Source organism: Globicephala melas, chromosome 15 (assembly GCF_963455315.2).
Source record: "Globicephala melas chromosome 15, mGloMel1.2, whole genome shotgun sequence".
NCBI lineage: Eukaryota > Metazoa > Chordata > Mammalia > Artiodactyla > Delphinidae > Globicephala > Globicephala melas.
The window spans coordinates 56,756,168-56,775,494 of NC_083328.1; the positions used below are offsets into that span (position 1 = coordinate 56,756,168).

General features: G+C 38.1%; 1 protein-coding gene across 4 annotated transcripts in view; it reads left to right on the top strand.

Annotated features, from left to right (window-relative positions):
• Window positions 1-19,327, top strand: part of DNAAF9 (dynein axonemal assembly factor 9) — a 148,380-nt gene that overhangs the window by 12,845 nt on the left and 116,208 nt on the right. For 3 of the 4 annotated variants that reach the window (XM_030847592.2, XM_060284267.1, XM_060284266.1), the window contains exons 2-3: window positions 12,814-12,893; window positions 16,997-17,116. In XM_030847592.2, coding sequence (XP_030703452.2) covers window positions 12,814-12,893; window positions 16,997-17,116 — 200 coding nt within the window. The remainder of the gene's footprint in view (window positions 1-12,813; window positions 12,894-16,996; window positions 17,117-19,327) is intronic. The other variant, XM_060284268.1, reaches the window with a different exon arrangement.

The window sequence follows — 19,327 nt, forward strand, 5'->3', positions numbered from 1 at the left end:
ATAGTATTACTGGGTATATGTTGAGTCTACAGGTATTCTAAAGGAGGAACTTTGTAAAGTCGTGGGTGACCACAGGCCATCTACCCAGGATGTGCCACCTGTGCTCAGGTAGACCTGGAAGCTACGGGCAGTGCTATTGCTGGGCTTGGTGTGTGTTTGAAAGTTTCTATTGAAAAAAAGGAAAAAAAGAGTGGGTGGTTACACAACAAACTCATAGTGGTGACCTCCGGGGATGGGGAACAGTGAAGACTTTAGTTTTATATGTCATATTCCATTTTTTTAAATAAAAAAGGATAAATTAATATTTTACATAATTCAAAAAGGCACTAACATAGGTTAATTCTGGGTGCTGTAAATATGAGTGATTGTGGTTTTCTTTATACTTACCAGGTGTTTTTTTGTTTTTTGTTTTTTTTTCGGTACACGGGCCTCTCACTGTTGTGGCCTCTCCCGTTGCGGAGCACAGGCTCCGGACGCGCAGGCTCAGTGGCCATGGCTCAGGGCCTAGCCGCTCCGTGGCATGTGGAATCTTCCCAGACCGGGGCACGAACCCACGTCCCCTGCATCGGCAGGCAGACTCTCAACCACTGCGCCACCAGGGAAGCCCTACCAGGTGTTTTTTAATAGGTAAATACTTCAGTAAGTGAAAAGTTTAATGGTTCAGTGACAAATAATAGGCTATGTTCTGGTTAAAAACTAAATTTGGGAAGCAAGAAAATATTCAAAGGAAAAAAACTAAATTTAGTTCTACCCATTAGACAAGAAAATACTATGATAATGTTTTACTCTGGGAAGAGGAAGGTCTTTCTACATTTTATATGCTTTCACTTTGTTTTACTTTTCCCTTTATTTATTTCCCAAAACACTTGCAGGGAAAAAAATCCTCTTTTTGCTCCTGTCTTCAGTATTGTCTTGGCTTCCCACCGCAGTAGTTGGGGAGCTGTTTGTTTCCTGGTCACATGACCTGTTAATGCTTTTTGTCACTGGCTGATTCTAAGTTTGAAAGCCCAAGAGCTCTTGGTAACCGTGGTAGTCAGCTAGGGTTGCGCAGTGGACCAAAGGACCAACTTAATGAAATATTTGTCATGTAGAGAATGATTGCAAAATGAATCTTATATTAAACATGAGAAAGTGGGGAGGGACAGGCAACCATTTCCCAGGGAAAGAAGTTTTCTTACTTTAATCTTAGTCATCTTGCAGCTTAAATTCTGCTACTTCCAAACCCTGAGTTACTCCACATCTCCTTACCTCCAGCTCCAAATTTTTATTATGAAAATGTTTGAACAACACAGAAAAGTTGAAAACATAGTACAGTGAATACTCTATGCCCATCGCTTAGATTCACCAATTTTAACTTTTTACCTTATGTGCATTCTTTACTTTTTCTTTTCTTTTCATTCTTCTTTTCTGTTAAACGGTTTTCAATTTGCGGATATAATGACACTTTGCTCCTGAGTACTGCCTCATGCATCTGCTAAGAAAAAGGACATTCTACTTTGTAACCACCATAATATTATCTCAGCTAAGAAAATTAATAGTCAATTTGAATATGCCCTGGATAATAGATAATAATATAATAATATATAATTATTACCTATTATACAAGGCATATTCAGATTTCCTCAGATGTCTCATAGATGTTTCCCTGGGTTTTTGTTTGTTTGTTTAAATCGAATTAAGGTTCATAAATTGCATTGTCTTATTATTCTTTAATCTCTTTTACATAAGAAGAGTTCTCCCTCTCTTCTTTCTGTTTTACATCACATTGGCTTTTAACTTAAAATTTAACTTAAAATTTTTTTAATTAAGGTAAAATACACATGAAATTTACCATCTTAACTGTTTTAAGTGTACAATTTAGTGGTATTAAGTACATTCACATTGTTGTGCTACATTCACCAGTATCTATCCACAGAATTCTTCATCTTGCAAAACTGAAACTCTGGTACCTCTTAAACAGTAACTCCCCACTCGTTCCCTCTGGCCCGTGGCAACCATCTTTCTACTTTCTGTCTTTGTGAATTTGGCTGTTGTAGGTACCTCATAAAAACGGAATCATATAATATTTGTCCTTTTGTGACTGGCTTATTTCACTTATTATAATGTCCTTAAAGTTCATCCATGTTTTAGCATATGTCAGAATTTCTGTCCTTTTTTAAGACTGAATGATATTCCATTGTATTATGTATATACCACAGTTTATCTGTGTCCATAGACATATGGGTTGCTTCTACCTTTTGACTATTGCAAATAATGCTGCTATGAACTTGGGTGTACAGATATCTCTTTGAGTCTTGGTTTCATTTCTTTGGGGTGTATACCCAGAAGTGGAATTGCTGGATCATATGGTAATTCTGTGTTTAATTTTCTGAGGATCACTGTGCTGTTTTCCACAGCAACTGCAATATTTTACATTCTCACCAACGGTGCACAAAGGTTCTGATTTCTCCTCATCCTTGCTAAACTTTATATTTTCTGCTTTTTTGATAGTAGCCATGTTAATTTGCATGGCAGTAATACCTCGTTGTGGTTTTGATTTGCATTTCGCTGATGATTAGTGATATTGAGCATCTTTTATCTTGTCATGTGCTTATTGGCCATTTATGTATCTTCTCTGGAGAAATGTCTATTCATGTTCTCTGCCCATTTTGAATTGTTTGTTGTTGTTGAGTTATAGAGGTTCTTTATTCTGGATATTAGCCTCTTAATAGATATATGATTTGCAAATATTTTCTCTCATTCTGTGGGTTGTCTTTTCACTCTGTTAATTGTGTCCTTTAATGAACATAAGTTTTTAATTTTGATAAAGTCTAATTTATGTATCTTTCCATTTGTCATCTGTGCTTTTGGTGTCATTGGAAAATGACAAAAAATCATTGCCAACTCTAATGTCATGACGCTTTTCCCATATGTTTTCTTCTAAAAATTTTATAGTTTTAGGTTTACATTGAGGTCTTCATTCTGAGTTAAATTTTGTATATGGTGTAAAGTCAGAGTTTGAATCCTTTTTTTTTTTTTTTTTTTTAATTTGCATGTGACTATACAGTTTTCCCAAAACCATTTGTTGAAAAAAACTCTCCTTTCTCAATCCTGGTACCCTTGTCAAAAATCATTTGACCATGAGCACATTATAGTAAGTGAAATAAGCCAGTCACAAAAAGAGTTTATTACTGGGCTCTCTATTCTATTCCATTGTTCTATAATCAGTGGTCCCCAGCCTTTTTGGCACCACGGACAGGTTTCGTGGAAGACAGTTTTTCCACGGACCAGGTGTGGGGGGGATGGTTCAGGGGGTAATTAATGTGAGTGATGGGGAGCTGCAGATGACGCTTTGCTCGCTCGCCCGCCGCTCACCTCCTGCTGTGTGGTTGGGTTCCTAACAGGCTGCAGACCCTTACCGGTCCACAGCCGGGGGATTGGGGACCCCTGTTCTATATGTCTATCTTTATGCCAGTACCAAACTGCTATGGTTAGCTTTGTAATAACTTTTGAAATCAGGAAGTGTTTCCTCCAGCTTTATCCTTTTTCATTATTGTTTTGTCTATTCTGGGTTCCTTGAAATTACTATGAATTTTAGGATGGATTTTTCTGTTTCTTCAAAAAAAGTTTCTGGAGTGGAGGGGAGGGATAAATTGGAAAATTGGGATTGACACATATACACTACTATATATAAAATAGATAACTAATAAGGACCTACTGTATAGCACAGGGAACTCTACTCAATACTTTGTAATGGCCTAAAGGGAAAAGAATCTAATAAAAAGAGTGGATATGTGTATTTGTATAACAGATTCACTTTGCTGTACACCTGAAACTAACACAACATTGTAAATCAATTATGACCCAATAAAAATTTATATATATATATATATAAAACTATATATATAAGTTCCTGGAATTGTGATGGAGATTATATTGAATCTGTAGATTGTTTTGTGTAGTATTGATAGCTTAACAGTATTAAGTCTTCCAATGCATGAACGTGAATGTATTTCCATTATTGGTGTCTTCTTTAATTTACTTCAGAAATCTGTGAATGATTCAGTTTCTCTGAATCCTCACCAGCATTTCGGTATCGTCACCATTTGTTATGGATATTTTAGCTTTTCTAATAGATGTGTAGTAATACCTCATTGTGGTTTTAACTTGGATTTCCCTAATGGATAATGATGTTGAACATGTTTTCATGTGCTTATGTGCCATCTCTGTATCCTCTTGGAGAAAATGTTTTTTCATGCCTTTGGCCTGTTTTCTAATTGGATTGTTTTTTTACTGTTGAGTTTGGAGAGTTTCTTATGTATGCAGCTTGGTTAGGTAAGTGATTTGCAAATATGTTCTCCCAATCTGTAGCTTGTCTTTTCATTCTCCCAACAGGTTCTTTCACAAAGCAAAGTTTAAAATTTTGCTGAAGTCTAATTTATCAAATTTTTAATGGATCATACTTTTGGTATCAAGCCTAAGAACTTCATTAAATCCTAAGCCCTGAATATTTATTCTTTTTTCTTCTAAAGATTTTATAGTTTTATATCAAAATTTTTAAATCTATGATCTATCTTAATTTTTGTGAAAGTTATAAAGTTTAGGTTGAGGTTCATGTTTTTGTCTATGGATATCCAGTTGTTTCAGCACCATTTATTGAAGAGACTATTTTTCCTCTATTGAATCACTTTCCACCCTTTGTCAAATATTAATTGGCTATATTTTTGTGGGCCTATTTCTGGCTTTCCGTTCCATTGATCTATGTGTCTGTCTCTCAGCCAGAACCACAGTCTTGATTACTTTAGCTATATAATAAGTTTTTTTAATTTTTTTGAATTTTATTTTATTTTTTTATATAGCAGGTTCTTATTAGTTACCTGTTTTATACGTGTTAGTGTATATATGTCAATCCCAATCATCCCAATTCATCCCACCACCCCCACCACCCTGCTTTCCCCCTCTTGGTGTCCATACTTTCGTCCTCTACCTCTCTGTCTCTATTTCTGCCTTGCAAACTGGTTCATCTGTACCATTTTTCTAGATTCCACATATATGCGTTAATATAAAATATTTGTTTTTCTTTTTCTGACTTGCTTCACTCTGTATGACAGTCTATAGGTCCATCCAAGTCTCTGCAAATGACCCAGTTTCATTCATTTTATGGCTGAGTAATATTCCATTGCATATATGTACCACATTTTCTTTATCCATTTATCTGTCTATGGGCATTTAGGTTGCGTCCATGACCTGGCTTTGTAAATAGTGCTGCAGTGAACATTGAGGTGCATGTGTCTTTTTGAATTATGGTTTTCTCTGGGTATATGCCCAGTAGTGGGATTGCTGGGTCTTATGATAATTCTATTTTTAGTTTTTTAAGGAATGTCCATACTGTTCTCCATAGTGGCTGTATCAATTTACATTCCCACCAACAGTGCAAGGGAGTTCCCTTTTCTCCACACCGTCTCCAGCCTTTGTTGTTTGTAGATTTTCTGATGATGCCCATTCTAACTGGTGTGAGGTGATACCTCATTGTCGTTTTTTTGTTTTTTTTTTAAGATTTTGTTTTTGTTTTTTTGATGTGTACTGTTTTTAGTCTTTGTTGAATTTTTTACAATATTGCTTCAGTTTTTATGTTTTTGGTTTTTTGCCTGCGAGGCATGTAGGATCTTAGTTTCCCAGCCAGGGATTGAACCCACATCCCCTGCATTGGAAGGCGAAGTCTTAACCACTGGACCGCCAGGGAAGTCCCCTCTTTGTAGTTTTGATTTGCATTTCTCTAATAGTGATGTTGAGCAGCTTTTCATGTGCCTCTTGGCCATCTGTATGTCTTCTTTGGAGAAATGTCTATTTAGGTCTTCTGCCCATTTTTTGATTAGGTTGTTTGTTTTTTTATTATTGAGCTGCATGAGCTTATATATATTTTGGAGATTAATCCTTTGTCTGTTGATTCATTTGCAAATATTTTCTCCCATTCTGAGGGTTGTCTTTTTGTCTTGTTTATACTTTGCTCTGCAAAAGCTTCTAAATTTCATTAGGTCCCATTTGTTTATTTTTGTTTTTATTTCCATTATTCTAGGAGGTGGGTCAAAAAAGATCTTGCTGCGATTTATGTCAAAGAGTGTTCTTCCTATGTTTTTCTCTAAGAGTTCTATAGTGTTCGGTCTTATATTTAGGTCTTTAATCCATTTTGAGATTATTTTTGTGTATGGTGTTAGGGAGTGTTCTAATTTCATTCTTCTACATGTGGCTGTCCAGTTTTCCCAGCACCACTTTTAGAAGAGACTGTCTTTTCTCCATTGTATATCCTTGCCCTCCTTTGTCATAGATTACTTGTGTGGGTTTATCTCTGGGCTTTCTGTTCTGTTCCATTGATCTATATTTCTGTTTTTGTGCCAGTACCATATTGTCTTGACTACTGTAGCTTTGTAGTATAGTCTGAAGTCAGGGAGTCTGATTCCTCCAGCTCCTTTTTTTTCCCTCAAGATTGCTTTGGTTATTCGGGGTGACATCTTTAGGATTTTCTATATATAGTTTCATGTCACCTGCAAACAGTGACAGTTTTACTTCTTCTTTTCCAATTTGTATTCCTTTTGTTTCTTTTTCTTCTCTGATTGCTGTGGCTAGGACTTCTGAAACTATGTTGAATAATAGTGGCGAGAGTGGACATCCTTGTCTTGTTCCTGATCTTAGATGAAATGCTTTCAGTTTTTCACCACTGAGAATGATGTTTGCTGTGGGTTTGTCGTATGTGGCCTTTATTATGCTGAGGTAGGTTCTCTCTATTCCCACTTTCTGGAGAGGTATTATCATGAATTGGTGTTGAGTTTTGTCAAAAGCTTTTTCTGCATCTATTGAGATGATCATATGGTTTTTCTTCTTCAATTTGTTAATATGGTGTATCACATTGATTTGTGTATATTGAAGAATCCTTGCATCCCTGCGATAAATCCCACTTGATCATGGTGTATGATCCTTTTAATGTGTTGTTGGATTCTGCTTGTTATTATTTTTTTGAGGATTTTTGCATCTATATTCATCAGTAGTCTTGGTCTGTAATTTTCTTTTTTTGTATCAGGGTGGTATCAGGGTTTTGGTATCAGGGTGATGCTGGCCTCGTAGAATGAGTTTGGGAGTGTTCCTTCCTCTGCAGTTTTTTGAAAGAGTTTGAGAAGCTCTTCTCTAAATGTTTGATAGAATTCACCTGTGAAGCCATCTGGTCCTGGACTTTTGTTTGTTGGAAGAATTTTAATCAGTTTCAACTTCATTACTTGTGATTGTTCTGTTCTTATTTTCTATGTCTTCCTGGTTCAGTCTTGGAAGGTTATACCTTTCTGAGAATTTGTCCATTTCTTCCAGGTTGTCCATTTTATTGGCATAGAGTTTCTTGTAGTCTCTTATGATGCTTTGTATTTCTGTGGTGTCCATTGTAATTTCTCCTTTTTCATTTCTAATTTTACTGATTTGAGTCCTCTCCCTTTTTTTCTTGATGAGTCTGGTTAAAGGTTTATCAATTTTGTTTATCTTCTCAAAGAACCAGCTTTTAGTTTTATTGATCTTTGCTATTGTTTTCTTTGTTTCTATTTCATTTATTTCTGCTCTGATCTTTATGATTTCTTTCCTTCTGCTAACTTTGGGTTTTGTTTGTTCTTCTTTCTCTAGTTCCTTTAGGTGTAAGGTTAGATTGTTTATTTGAGATTTTTCTTGTTTCTTGAGGTAGGCTTGTATAGCTATAAACTTCACTCTTAGAACTGCTTTTGCTGCATCCCATAGGTTTTGGATCGTCGTGTTTTCATTGTCATTTGTCTCTAGGTATTTTTTGATTTCCTCTTTGATTTCTTCAGTGATCTCTTGGTTATTTAGTAACTTATTGTTTAGCCTCCATGTGTTTGCATTTTTTACGTTTTTCTCCCTGTAATTCATTTCTAATCTCATAGTGTTGTGGTCAGAAAAGATGCTTGATATGATTGCAATTTTCTTAAATTTAGTGAGACTTGATTTGTGACCCAAGATGTAATCTATCTTGGAGAATGTTCCGTGCGCACTTGAGAAGAAAGTGTAATCTGCTGGTTTTGGATGGAATGTCCTATAAATATCAATTAAATCTATCTGGTCTATTGTGTCATTTAAAGCTTCTGTTTCCTTATTTATTTTCATTTTGTATGATCTGTCCATTGGTGTAAGTGAGGTGTTAAAGTCCCCCACTATTATTGTGTTACTGTCGATTTCCTCTTTTATAGCTGTTAGCATTTGCCATACGTATTGAGGTGCTCCTATGTTGAGGGCATATATATTTATAATTGTTATATATTCTTCTTGGATTGATCCCTTGATCAGTATGTAGTGTGCTTCTTTGTCTTTTGTAACATTCTTTATTTTAAAGTCTATTTTATCTGATATGAGTATTGCTACTCCAGCTTTCTTTTGATTTTTTTCTTTCTTTTTCCATCCCCTCACTTTCAGTCTGTATGTGTCCTTAGGTCTGAAGTGGGTTACTTTTAGACAGCATATATATGGGTCTTGTTTTTATATCCATTCAGAGAGCTTGTGTCTTTTGGCTGGAGCATTTAATCCATTCACCTTTAAGGTAATTATCAGTATGTATGTTCCTGTTACCATTTTCTTAATTGTTTTTTTTCATTTGTTTGTTTTGTTTTTTTTGCGGTACGCGGGCCTCTCACTGTCGTGGCCTCTCCCTTTGTGGAGCACAGGCTCCGGACGCGCAGACTCAGCAGCCATGGCCCACGGGCCCAGCCGCTCCGCGGCATGTGGGATCTTCCCAGACCAGGGCACGAACCCGTGTCCCCTGCATCGGCAGGCGGACTCTCAACCACTGCGCCACTAGGGAAGCCCTTGGGTTTGTTTTTGTAGGTCCTTTTCTTCTCTTGTGTTTCCCACTTAGAGAAGTTCCTTTAGCATTTGTTGTAGAGCTGGTTTGGTGGTGCTGAATTCTCTTAGCTTTTCTTGTCTGTAAATCTTTTGATTTCTCCATCGAAGCTGAATGAGATCCTTTCTGGGTAGAGTAATCTTGGTTGTAGGTTCTTCCCTTTCATCACTTTAAATACATCATGCCACTCCCTTCTGGCTTGTAGAATTTCTGCTGAGAAATCAGCTATTAACCTTATGGGAGTTCCCTTGTATGTTATTTGTTGTTTTTCCCTTGTTGCTTTTGATAATTTTTCTTTGTCTTTAATTTTTGCCAATTTGGTTACTATGTGTCTCGGTGTGTTTCTCCTTGGGTTTAGCCTGCCTGGGACTCTCTGCGCTTCCTGGACTTGGGTGGCTATTTCCTTTCCCGTGTTAGGGAAGTTTTCGACTATAATCTCTTCAGATATTTTCTTGGGTCCTTTCTGTTTTCCTTCTGGGACCCCTATAATGTGTATATTGGTGCGTTTAATGTTGTCCCAGAGGTCTCTTAGGCTGTCTTCATTTCTTTTCATTCTTTTTTCTTTATTCTGTTCTGCAGCAGTGAATTCCACCATTCTGTCTTCCAGGTCGCTCATCCGTTCTTCTCCCTCAGTTATTTTGCTATTGATTCCTTCTAGTGTATTTTTCATTTCATTTATTGTATTGTTCACCTCTGTTTGTTTGTTCTTTAATTCTTCGAGGTGTTTTTTTCTTTCATTCTTCTAGGTCTTTGTTAAACATTTCTTGCATCTTCTCAATCTTTGCCTCCATTCTTTTTCAAGGTCCTGGATCATCTTCACTGTTATTATTCTGAATTCTTTTTCTGGAAGGTTGCCTGTCTCCACTTCTTTTAGTTGTGTTCCTGGGGTTTTATCTTGTTCCTTCATCTGGTACCTAGCCCTCTGCCTTTTCATTTTGTCTGTCTTTCTGTGAATGTGTTTTTTGTTCCACAGGCTGCAGGATTGTAGGTTTTCTTGCTTCTGTTGTCTGCCTTCTGGTAGATGAGGCTATCTAAGAGGCTTGTGCAAATTTTCTGATGGGAGGGACTGGTGGTGGGTAGAGCTGGGTGTTGCTTTGGTGGGCAGAGCTCAGTAAAACTTTCATCTGTTTGTCTGCTGATGGGTGGGGCGGGGTTCCCTCCCTGTTGGTTGTTTGGCCTGAGGCGACCGAGCACTGGAGACTACAGGCTCTTTGGTGGGGCTAATGTTAGATTCCGGGGGTGGGGGGGGGCTCATGCCAAGGATTACTTCCCAGAACTTCTGCTGCCAGTGTCCTTGTCCCACCAGTGAGCCACAGCCATCCCCCACCTCTTCAGGAGACCCTCCAAGAATAGCAGGTGGGTCTGGTTCAGCCTCCTATGGGGTCACTGCTCCTTCCCCCTGAGCCCTGACACACACACTACTTTGTATGTGCCCTTCAAGAGTGGAGTCTCTGTTTCCCCCAGTCCTGTCAATATCCTGCAAACAAATCCCGTTAGCCGTCAAAATCTGAATCTCTGGGAATTCCTCCTTCCTTTGCCAGACCCCCAGGTTGGGAAGCCTGACGTGGTACTCAGAAACTTCATTCCAGTGAGTGGACTTCTGTGGTACAATTGTTCTCCAGTTTGTGAGTCACCCACCCAGCAGTTATGGGATTTGATTTTATTGTGATTGTGCCCGTCCTACTGTCTCATTATGGCTTCTCCTTTGTCTTTGGTTTTGGGGTATCTTTTTTGGTGAGTTCAAGTGTCTTCCTGTCGATGACTGTTCAGCAGTTAGTTGTGATTCCAGTGCTCTCGCAAGATGGAGTGAGTGCACGTCCTTTTACTCCACCATCTTGAACCTGCCTCTCTAATAAGTCTTGACATCAGGTAGAGTGATTCCTCCCACTTTATTCATTTTCAGAAAAGTTTTAGCTATTTTAGAATGTTCCTTTGCCATTCCATGTAAGTTTTAGAGTAATCTTTTCTGTATCTACAAAAAAGCTTGCTGCGATTATGATAGGAATTGTGTTAAACTTGTACATTAATTTAAGGAGAATTGACATCTATATTATGTTGAGTCTTCCAGTCTGTAAATAAAATATGTCTCTCCACTTACTTATATCTTTTTTGGTTTCCTTTATCAGTGTTTTGTAGTTTTTAGCTTGTAAGTCCTGTGCATGTTTTGTTAGATTTATATTTAAATGATACTGTATTTTTAATTTTGGTTTCTGTGTGTTCATTTATACGGTTGGTTTTTATATGTTGATCTTGTGACTTTGTTGAATTCACTTATTAGTTCTCAGATTTTGTTTTTTGTAGATTCTGTGAGATTCCCTGCATAGGTCATTATGTCATCTGCAAATAGCAATAGTTTTATGTCTTCCTTTTCTATCTTTATGCCTTTTATTTCCTTTTTTTTTTTGCCTTATCGCATTGGCTAGAACTTCCAGTATTATGTTGAATCGGAGTAATGAGAGCAGACATATTTTTCTTGTTCCTCATTTAGTTCTTTCACCATTAAGTATATTCCAAACTTTGCTTTGGAGGTTTTTTGTAGATGTTCTTTATCAAGTTGAGGAAACTCTATTTCTAGTTTTCTAAGTGTTTTTATTATGAATGGGTGTTGAATTCTGTTAGATGATTTTTCTGCATCAATTATATGGTTGTGTGATTTTTTTTTTTCTTCTTTAACCTATTAGATTGTGGATTATATTGATTGATTTACCAGTAGTGAAACAGCCTTGCATCCATCTTGGTCATGGTGTACAATTCTTTTTGTATGTTTTTGAATTCTATTTGCTAATATTTTATTGAGGATTTTTATATCTATATTCATGGTAGATATTGATCTGTAGGTTTCTATTTTTTGGTGCTATCTTTGGTTTCGGTATTAGGTGGAAGATTGTGAACATCTTGAGGGAAGACAGTGATAATGACCACTAAGTCATGGACTTGGGGTATGGGAACATCAGAAAGAATCCAGGCAGGGAAAGAGAATCCAAGGAAGGGAAGTGGTGTTGTTTGGCTGGATACACTATTGCTCGGGTGAGTGTAGGGCAGTGTACCAGAACAGAGGGGTGAGGATGAAATCTGATTGTTATGGATGGAACAGTTACTGTAGTTGGTTTATGGAGGATCTTAGATAATAATGATGTGGTAGGGCTGGGAATATGTTGACTGTAGGGAAAAAAATTAATATAGGAGTGTTAGGGAATGAATACTGGAGACAGATCTTGGACCTGAAGGTGATGTGGACAGACCTTATGGAAAGATCAGTCTCAAGCAGGAAAGTGACCAGCTCTCTCTCGGACTTCTGGGAAGGAGGAGGGATTGATATGGAAAGCATGGGGTCCTTAGAAGTGATATTAACATCTGGTCATGTCTCTCCTTATGCTTTGTTTGGGAGGAAGGGCATATGCCTAAAACCAATGGAATCAGAGATCTGCACAGAAATGGGAGCAAGTACCATCTACTGACACTCTCTGTGGGGGTAGTTATGATGATACATCAGAGCTTCCTTTAGGTCCTTAGGCCAGTTTTTAGTTTTCATCTGTTTGTTATTTGTTTCGTTTTTAACAGACCAATGATGACCACAGTTAGCACAGGTAAGTGTAGAAACTCTTCTTTGATTAAACTTCAAAATTGAGAAGTCATTGGAAGTCCTTCTGGTCAGCTGCTCAGTTCTAGTCCTGTCCAGCATTCATCATGAGAGGGCCTTTGGCTCCATCCTTTGTTGAGCCAGAGAGCCACTGACCATCAGTTTGTAATCAGCAGTTCAGACTTAGTCTTCAGACCACTTCTGCCTAATCTCTTCCAAAAAATAGAAGAAAAAAGAATACTCCCTAATTTCTTGTTATGATTCTGATACCAAAGTCAGATAAGGACCAGTTTCCATCCCTAGCAGTCGTTCCCTTCCTCATGCCTTCATATGCTGGCACTCAGGAAGCTGATTTCTGTTCTTATTGCAGCTGCAGTCGACTCCGCCAGGTTCAGAGCATCCTGACCCAGAGCAGCAAGTCTCAACCCGATGGAATCCTCTGCATCCTAGGTCAGTGCTTTTAACAAGGTGGGACTCAGGGCTGGGACAACTTGGCTTCTGTTCACAGGAAGATATTAATAATAGTATCATCACTGTGAGATAAGCTGTGAGTTAGTATTCTTCTCCCAGCTTTTGTTCCCCTGAGATCTGTTGCTGTTTTAATGAGGTCAGGTGAGATATCAGTGAGATAGGGAGCCTGTACCACAGAGCAGGCACTTTGTACATGTTACCTCATTTCTCCTCACAGCAACCTTACAAGAAGCAGTGTTGTCCCTTTTTTACAGAGGAGGAAACTGAGACTCTGGGAGATCAAACAGACTTGCTCAGGGCCATGGAGTGGCAGAATTCGGCATTTATTTGTTCTTTAACACTGTTTTTATTATGAAAACACATCATATAATTTAAAAATTAAGACATTACACAAATAATAATGAACAAAATTTTCTAATCATCCCAGTTACCCGGTCCCACTCCCCAGAGATAATATCAACCATATATTTTTTTAACATAAAAGGAAACATTTTATGTATATTGTTGTTAATCTAATTGAAAATTTTTCACTTGATAAGTATATCTTGGAGATTTTCCTATGTCAGGTCAATCTCCTTCTTTATCTCACTTTCATTTACATTCACAGTATTGAGTCATAAAACTTGCTTAGGTCAGGTGTTTGTCTGTCAATCACCCAATTTCCTTCCCAGAAGCGAACCACTTTCTTGTTTGTCCTTCCTCAGATAGTCTATGCATAATTTTATTTTTTCACTTAATAGCACTTGCATTTAAACTTACGATAGGCAGTGGGCAGAGTGGTTAAAAACGTGCACTCTGGAGCCAGGCAGGTTTTGGGTTTGAATCTTGGCTTCATCACTCACTTAGCTAAGAGACATAGTTTATGGTGGCCCTAGAATTCCAGTCAAATGCTGAAACAACACTCACTGGATTCTCTTTCCAGCTGCAGCCATCAAGGTTGTGGGGGCTGTCTTTGCCATGAATTTACTTATGAATAAAATCACCTGTTTGTTACTGTTATTTCTGTTAGTTAAGGCTCAGCCTAGTAAATATAGGCAGCATAAAATCATGTGGGCTACTTGAATATAGAATACTAAAGGATCGAGAAAAAAGTCTACTTATAAAAATATCACGAGACTCTATATATATATTTATATATATATATACACACATATTTATATATTTTTTTTCAATGAAAACACAAATGTTGCAGAAATTGATGTTTGAAGTTGGGTGTGAAGATTGAGGTAAAAACTTAATAAACCTTCAGGACAGGGACTTCCCTGGCGGTCCAGCGGTTAAGACTATGTGCTTCTGATGCAGGGGCTGTGGGTTCGATCCCTAGTCAGGGAACTAGGATCCCACATGCTGCGTGGTGCAGCCAAAAAAAACCTTCAGGACAAACAGCTGTATGTGAATGTGAAGCAAGAAATCAATGAGGCACTTGTGTGTTTGTTTTTTTTTTTTTTAACATCTTTATTGGGGTATAATTGCTTTACAATGGTGTGTTAGTTTCTGCTTTATAACCACTTGTGTGTTTTTAAACAGCTTCTGGGGTTTAGTGAATTCTGCTTTTTTGAGTAATTAGAGTTATCATAGCATCTCATGGTTGGTTGTTTGGTTGGTTTAATCTGTCCTCTAGCCTCTACAGTATCCTTCTGAGCAACTCTGACTCAACTCCTTCCACTTTGGCATTTTTCATTTAGTTATTAGGGTGTAGGAGATGTTCTCACTGAATTTCTGCTAACCTTTTTTTTAAAACAGCTTTATGGTGGTATAATTCATGTATAGTAAACTGCACATATTTCAAGTGTACAATGTGATAAGTTTTGACATACGTGAAATCCCTCTTTTGGGATTTTTCGTATGTTTTTCTCATGCTTAGACGGGGGTTATGGATTTTGGAGTGCAAGACCAATGAAGCAACATGCCATTTTCATCACATATCAAGGATACATACTAACAAGACTTTTCACTGTTTATATTGACTTTGATCACTTGGCTAAGATAATATTTGTCAGGTTCTGCATTGTAAAGTACTCTCCCCACCCCTCCTTCCATATTGTCCTCTTTGGAAGGAAGTCACTATGAGCCCACACTTAAGGAGCAGGCATTATGCTCCATTGCCTTGAGGAGGGTAGTGTCTACATAAATTATTTGAAATTCTTCTGCATGGGATATTTGTCTCTTCTCCCCCATTTATTTATTTATTCAATCATTTGTTTGTATGTCTTCATGGAGATTTATTTTATACTTTGAGTTAAAATCCAGTACTACTTCATTTATACCTTAGGTTATAACCTACTACTACTTCAGATTGTTCCAGCCTTGGCCGTTTGGGGCTCTTTCAGTTGGTTCCTACATCCCTCCCTTTGATATATCTCCATAAAAGTTTTAGTTTATTTAGTACTTCTGTACTTTCTGACACTATAAGATGCTTCAGTCTTATTTTGTATATTACCTGCTTCAGTCCTAGAATCAGCTATTTCTCTAAGAAGCCCTGATTTCTTTTATTGGAGAATGGTATTAGAAACCAAGATCTGGGCACTGGGTATGCTCTTTGCTACTGGGATGTCATTGCTTTTAGGCCCTCTCAGCTGACAGAGTAAGGAAATATATGTGTGTACCTTAAGTGGTGTATATATACACATCTGTAAATGTTATATAACTGTCTCTACTGTATTAAGCTAAACGTGAATTCATATTAGTGTTTCTAGCTCTAACCCATTACTACATGGATCATTCTAGCCTCCTTCTCTTGCTTATCTGTAAACTTCCACTCCACCAGTGAGAAACTTGGCACCTACCATCTACCATCCATTTACTTGTTTAATTCCAGTATGCATGTTTAGCAGTATCAGATTTGTAGCCCAGAATTCCCCCATGGGAAACAACTTTATTAACTAAAGTGGTTACATATAGTATCTTTTACCTTTAATTTTACATGGTCAGTCTTTTTAATGTTAGCATTTTTTGTGGCAGTTTATGTAGCTGGAATCCTTAGAAGAGGACATGCTGCCCAGTCCACTGGTTATTTTTAACTCTGTAGCCCTTTCTACTTCAGTCCTTATGTAGGCCAGGTAATTTCTGCTTTTGAATCTTTTTCATCTCTTTCTTCACTAAAGTGTTGGATGGCATAAAAGAGGGTGTGCTGCTTTGATCTTGCTCAGAAAGAAGTCTTCCCATATTTGAAGTCCCCTGCCACAGGTGGTCTCTAAGCCCCTCTGGTCTGAATGCCCATTACTTTTCACTGGTCTGAATAACAACTGACAGTCCTGTTTCCCAGGCTCCAGCCATATTTCCATTCTTGGAGCTTCTTCTGCCCCAGCCCCTTCCTTTTAGCCTCACGTAGCCAGCTGCCTCCTGCCCTTGACATGTCCCTCTTGTCCAGAGTCATAGCTCTGGGCCTTCACAGATATCCAGGAACCAGGTAGTATATGTGCCTGTGGCATTGAAAGGCAGTTGTGAAGGCAGTATTTAATTTCCTTTTTATTAGTCTCTGACCCAGCCCTACTAGACTGTAAGCTTTGTGAAGACCATCTGTAGGCATGTTTACTACATGCTTCAGCACCCAGCAGAGTGCTAGGCCTTGGGCCTGATAAATATTTGTGAAATGATGGATGTCTGAGGTTTCATTCACTTGTCCTCTTTTTACTTCTTTGAGTTATTTTCAAACCACCTTAATCCTCCTTTATTTAATTCCACGTGTTTTGGTAAAGGTCTCTTTGAGAAGAGAATACTTTTCTGATGCCTATTCCTATTCTAACTGAAAGTATTAAAAAATTTTAACCAACTATGGCAGGACTTGGACTATATTTTCTGGTTCCTTCTATCCTCAAGAATTGCTTTTGATTAAATTAACAGCTTCTATGTTCTGTGCTGTTTGACTGTCTCAACTATATAGATCTTGAATCCATGTAAGAGTACTTGATGCTGAGGCCTGCTTCTTTCAGAGTTGTTTAGTTTGGCTTCTGGCACAAAACTGGTCTGAGGTGCTGCCTTTAACTTAACCACTAGGGTTTTGCTGAGCAGGGGCAAACCGTTGGGACTCATATGTTCCCCGTAGTACAGTACAGCTGATCAAAGCCTTTTTTGCCTTGCAGGAATCGATAGCAGGTACAATGAAGGCTGCAGAGAGCTGGCAAATTATCTTCTGTTTGGTTTGTACAATCAGAATACCAGTGATTTTGAGAAAACAGGGTTTTCTGAAGAGGTTCTAGATGGTAAGTATATATTGGTGAACTCTGTGTGAGAGAGGAGTAAGTGATATAGTACTTTGGATTCTTATTTCATGGACTTTTTATGGAAAAATATCAAATTTAAAATAGCCTGAAGATCCAGTATATTTTTGCTTTTTTTATTAATGAAAAACGACATTTCTTCTTTGCTGATATGTTAAGTAATATGCTCTGTAGGTTACCTGCTGGATTATAAGAGACTAGTGACAAGTAGTTTTCAGAGTATGTTTACTAGATCAATTGGTTTTAGAGGAAAAAAGTAAACATTAATATTTGGCTTTATATCTTCTTGGCAAGGTACTAGTTTTCCTCTGAATTTTCCATTGCCTCTACATGCTGGGAGGTTCATATTATGTGCCATTGTCCTATGAAAGCACTCTCAGCTGTGATTCAAGGATAAGCCTGCAGGCTACTCCTGCAAGGAGGACTTCATGTGGATCTTCAGCTTAGGAACAAAGGCTCTTTGTCCTGCTCTGTCTTTGGGAATTGTTTTCTGTGAGCTGTAATTTATGACGATGCCTGTGACTACAATGCAGACTTTCTGCTTACATTCCCCTTTCCTTGGCTCTGAGACACTCACCCTGTGTTCATGCTGCTATGGGGTGATGCCCAGGAGCTATCTCTGATATCACATACTTAGCATTATGACTTGTCTGCCAGATGGATCAGGAGACACAGGAATAGACAAGTCAAAATGGATGAGAGACAGCTCTTGTGAAGCAGCTGGGGGACGTGTGAAAGCAAACATCTGATGTTGAAATAATCTTGCTGTGGATCTAGTACAGTGGTTCTCAACTGGGGGCAGTTTTATCCCCCAGGGGACATTTGGCAATATCTGAAGACATTTTTGATTGTCACAACTGGGCAGAGTGGATAGAGGCCAGAGATGCTGCTAAACATCCTACAATGCATACACAGGACAGCTCCCCACAACAAAGAATGATCTGGTCTAAACTGTCAGTAGTGCTGAAGGTGAAGAACCCTGGCCTAGTGTATGTGAAAATTCTTCTGTAGTAAAGTCCTTAATAGTATCTATCCTTATAGATTGGTGAAAGATTTTCTTTTTATTAGGAAGTACAGAAAGCAGGGTGAAATTATTCCTTCTGTTAATTTTTTTTCAATTCAAATTTAGTTTCAGATTTTGATTTAAAAAAATGCTTTCTTAGACTGTAAAACATACTGGTTTGGAAAGAATTCATCTTGGCAGCTCATTTAGACAGTTACAAAAAGGCAGATACTTGTATCAACCACACATTTCACTGCAGTCAAGGTTGCTAAGGACATTGCAGTACTGAAATTAAGGAAGTAGTTTAAATCCTCAGAGGTGTTCCTTTTTGCTTATCTTTATCCTGTCACCTAGCACAATGAGTGCTTATAAAGTGAGTGTTTTCTTCCAAATTAATAAATTCATTTTTTAAATCCAAGTAACTAGAAAGCTGAGTTCACCAGATTTATCTTCTACATTACAGTCCCTAATTGAGAGAAGAAGAGGCAAACACAAAGGATTTATTTTAAAAAGAAACTTTTAAAATAGTTTACGTGCTCTATGCTTTCTTCTTTTACCTGACTGTGTACTCTGTTAAAATTTATTTGTAGTGATGACATCAGTCTTGTGAGATCCTGAGCATGCTTCATTAGGTTTAGTAGCTGTTGCATTATTTGTTTTATTGGATCCTAATTCTTCGAAGTATGTTACACATTAGTACAGAGTACAGTCTATACAGGAAGCCCTCCGTGACATCAAACTCTCACTATTGAGCAGGTGACATACAGGAGATTCAGGGTGGGTCTCCCAGCAGAATGAGACGGGGCTTCTTTCCCATCCCTTGCTACCTTTTAACTCTAGCACTTAGCTGAGAGTCAGCAGTGAAGAGCCTGCTCCATACTGTGTTGCCTAGAACACCTAGGGTCTGACCAGGTGTGGAGCTCAGAGTGGCTTAAAAGGCCACCATCATGGAGCTTTATTTCATGGGGCCACCCAGCTGTGCAGACAGCTGAGATCAGTATTCACTGGGCTTATGTTTTTGTAGATTATGGTCCATCACACTGTGTTACTGTGTTGGCATTGCCCTAAACCTGCTGCCTTAGTTGCTTCCTGCCCCCATGCTCCTCTCTCACTTCCAGCCATCTCCTCTAGCCCCTTCCCTAGTGTCATCTTTGTTAGAAAGAGGGCTAATGACTTTGGTTTCTGAGGAG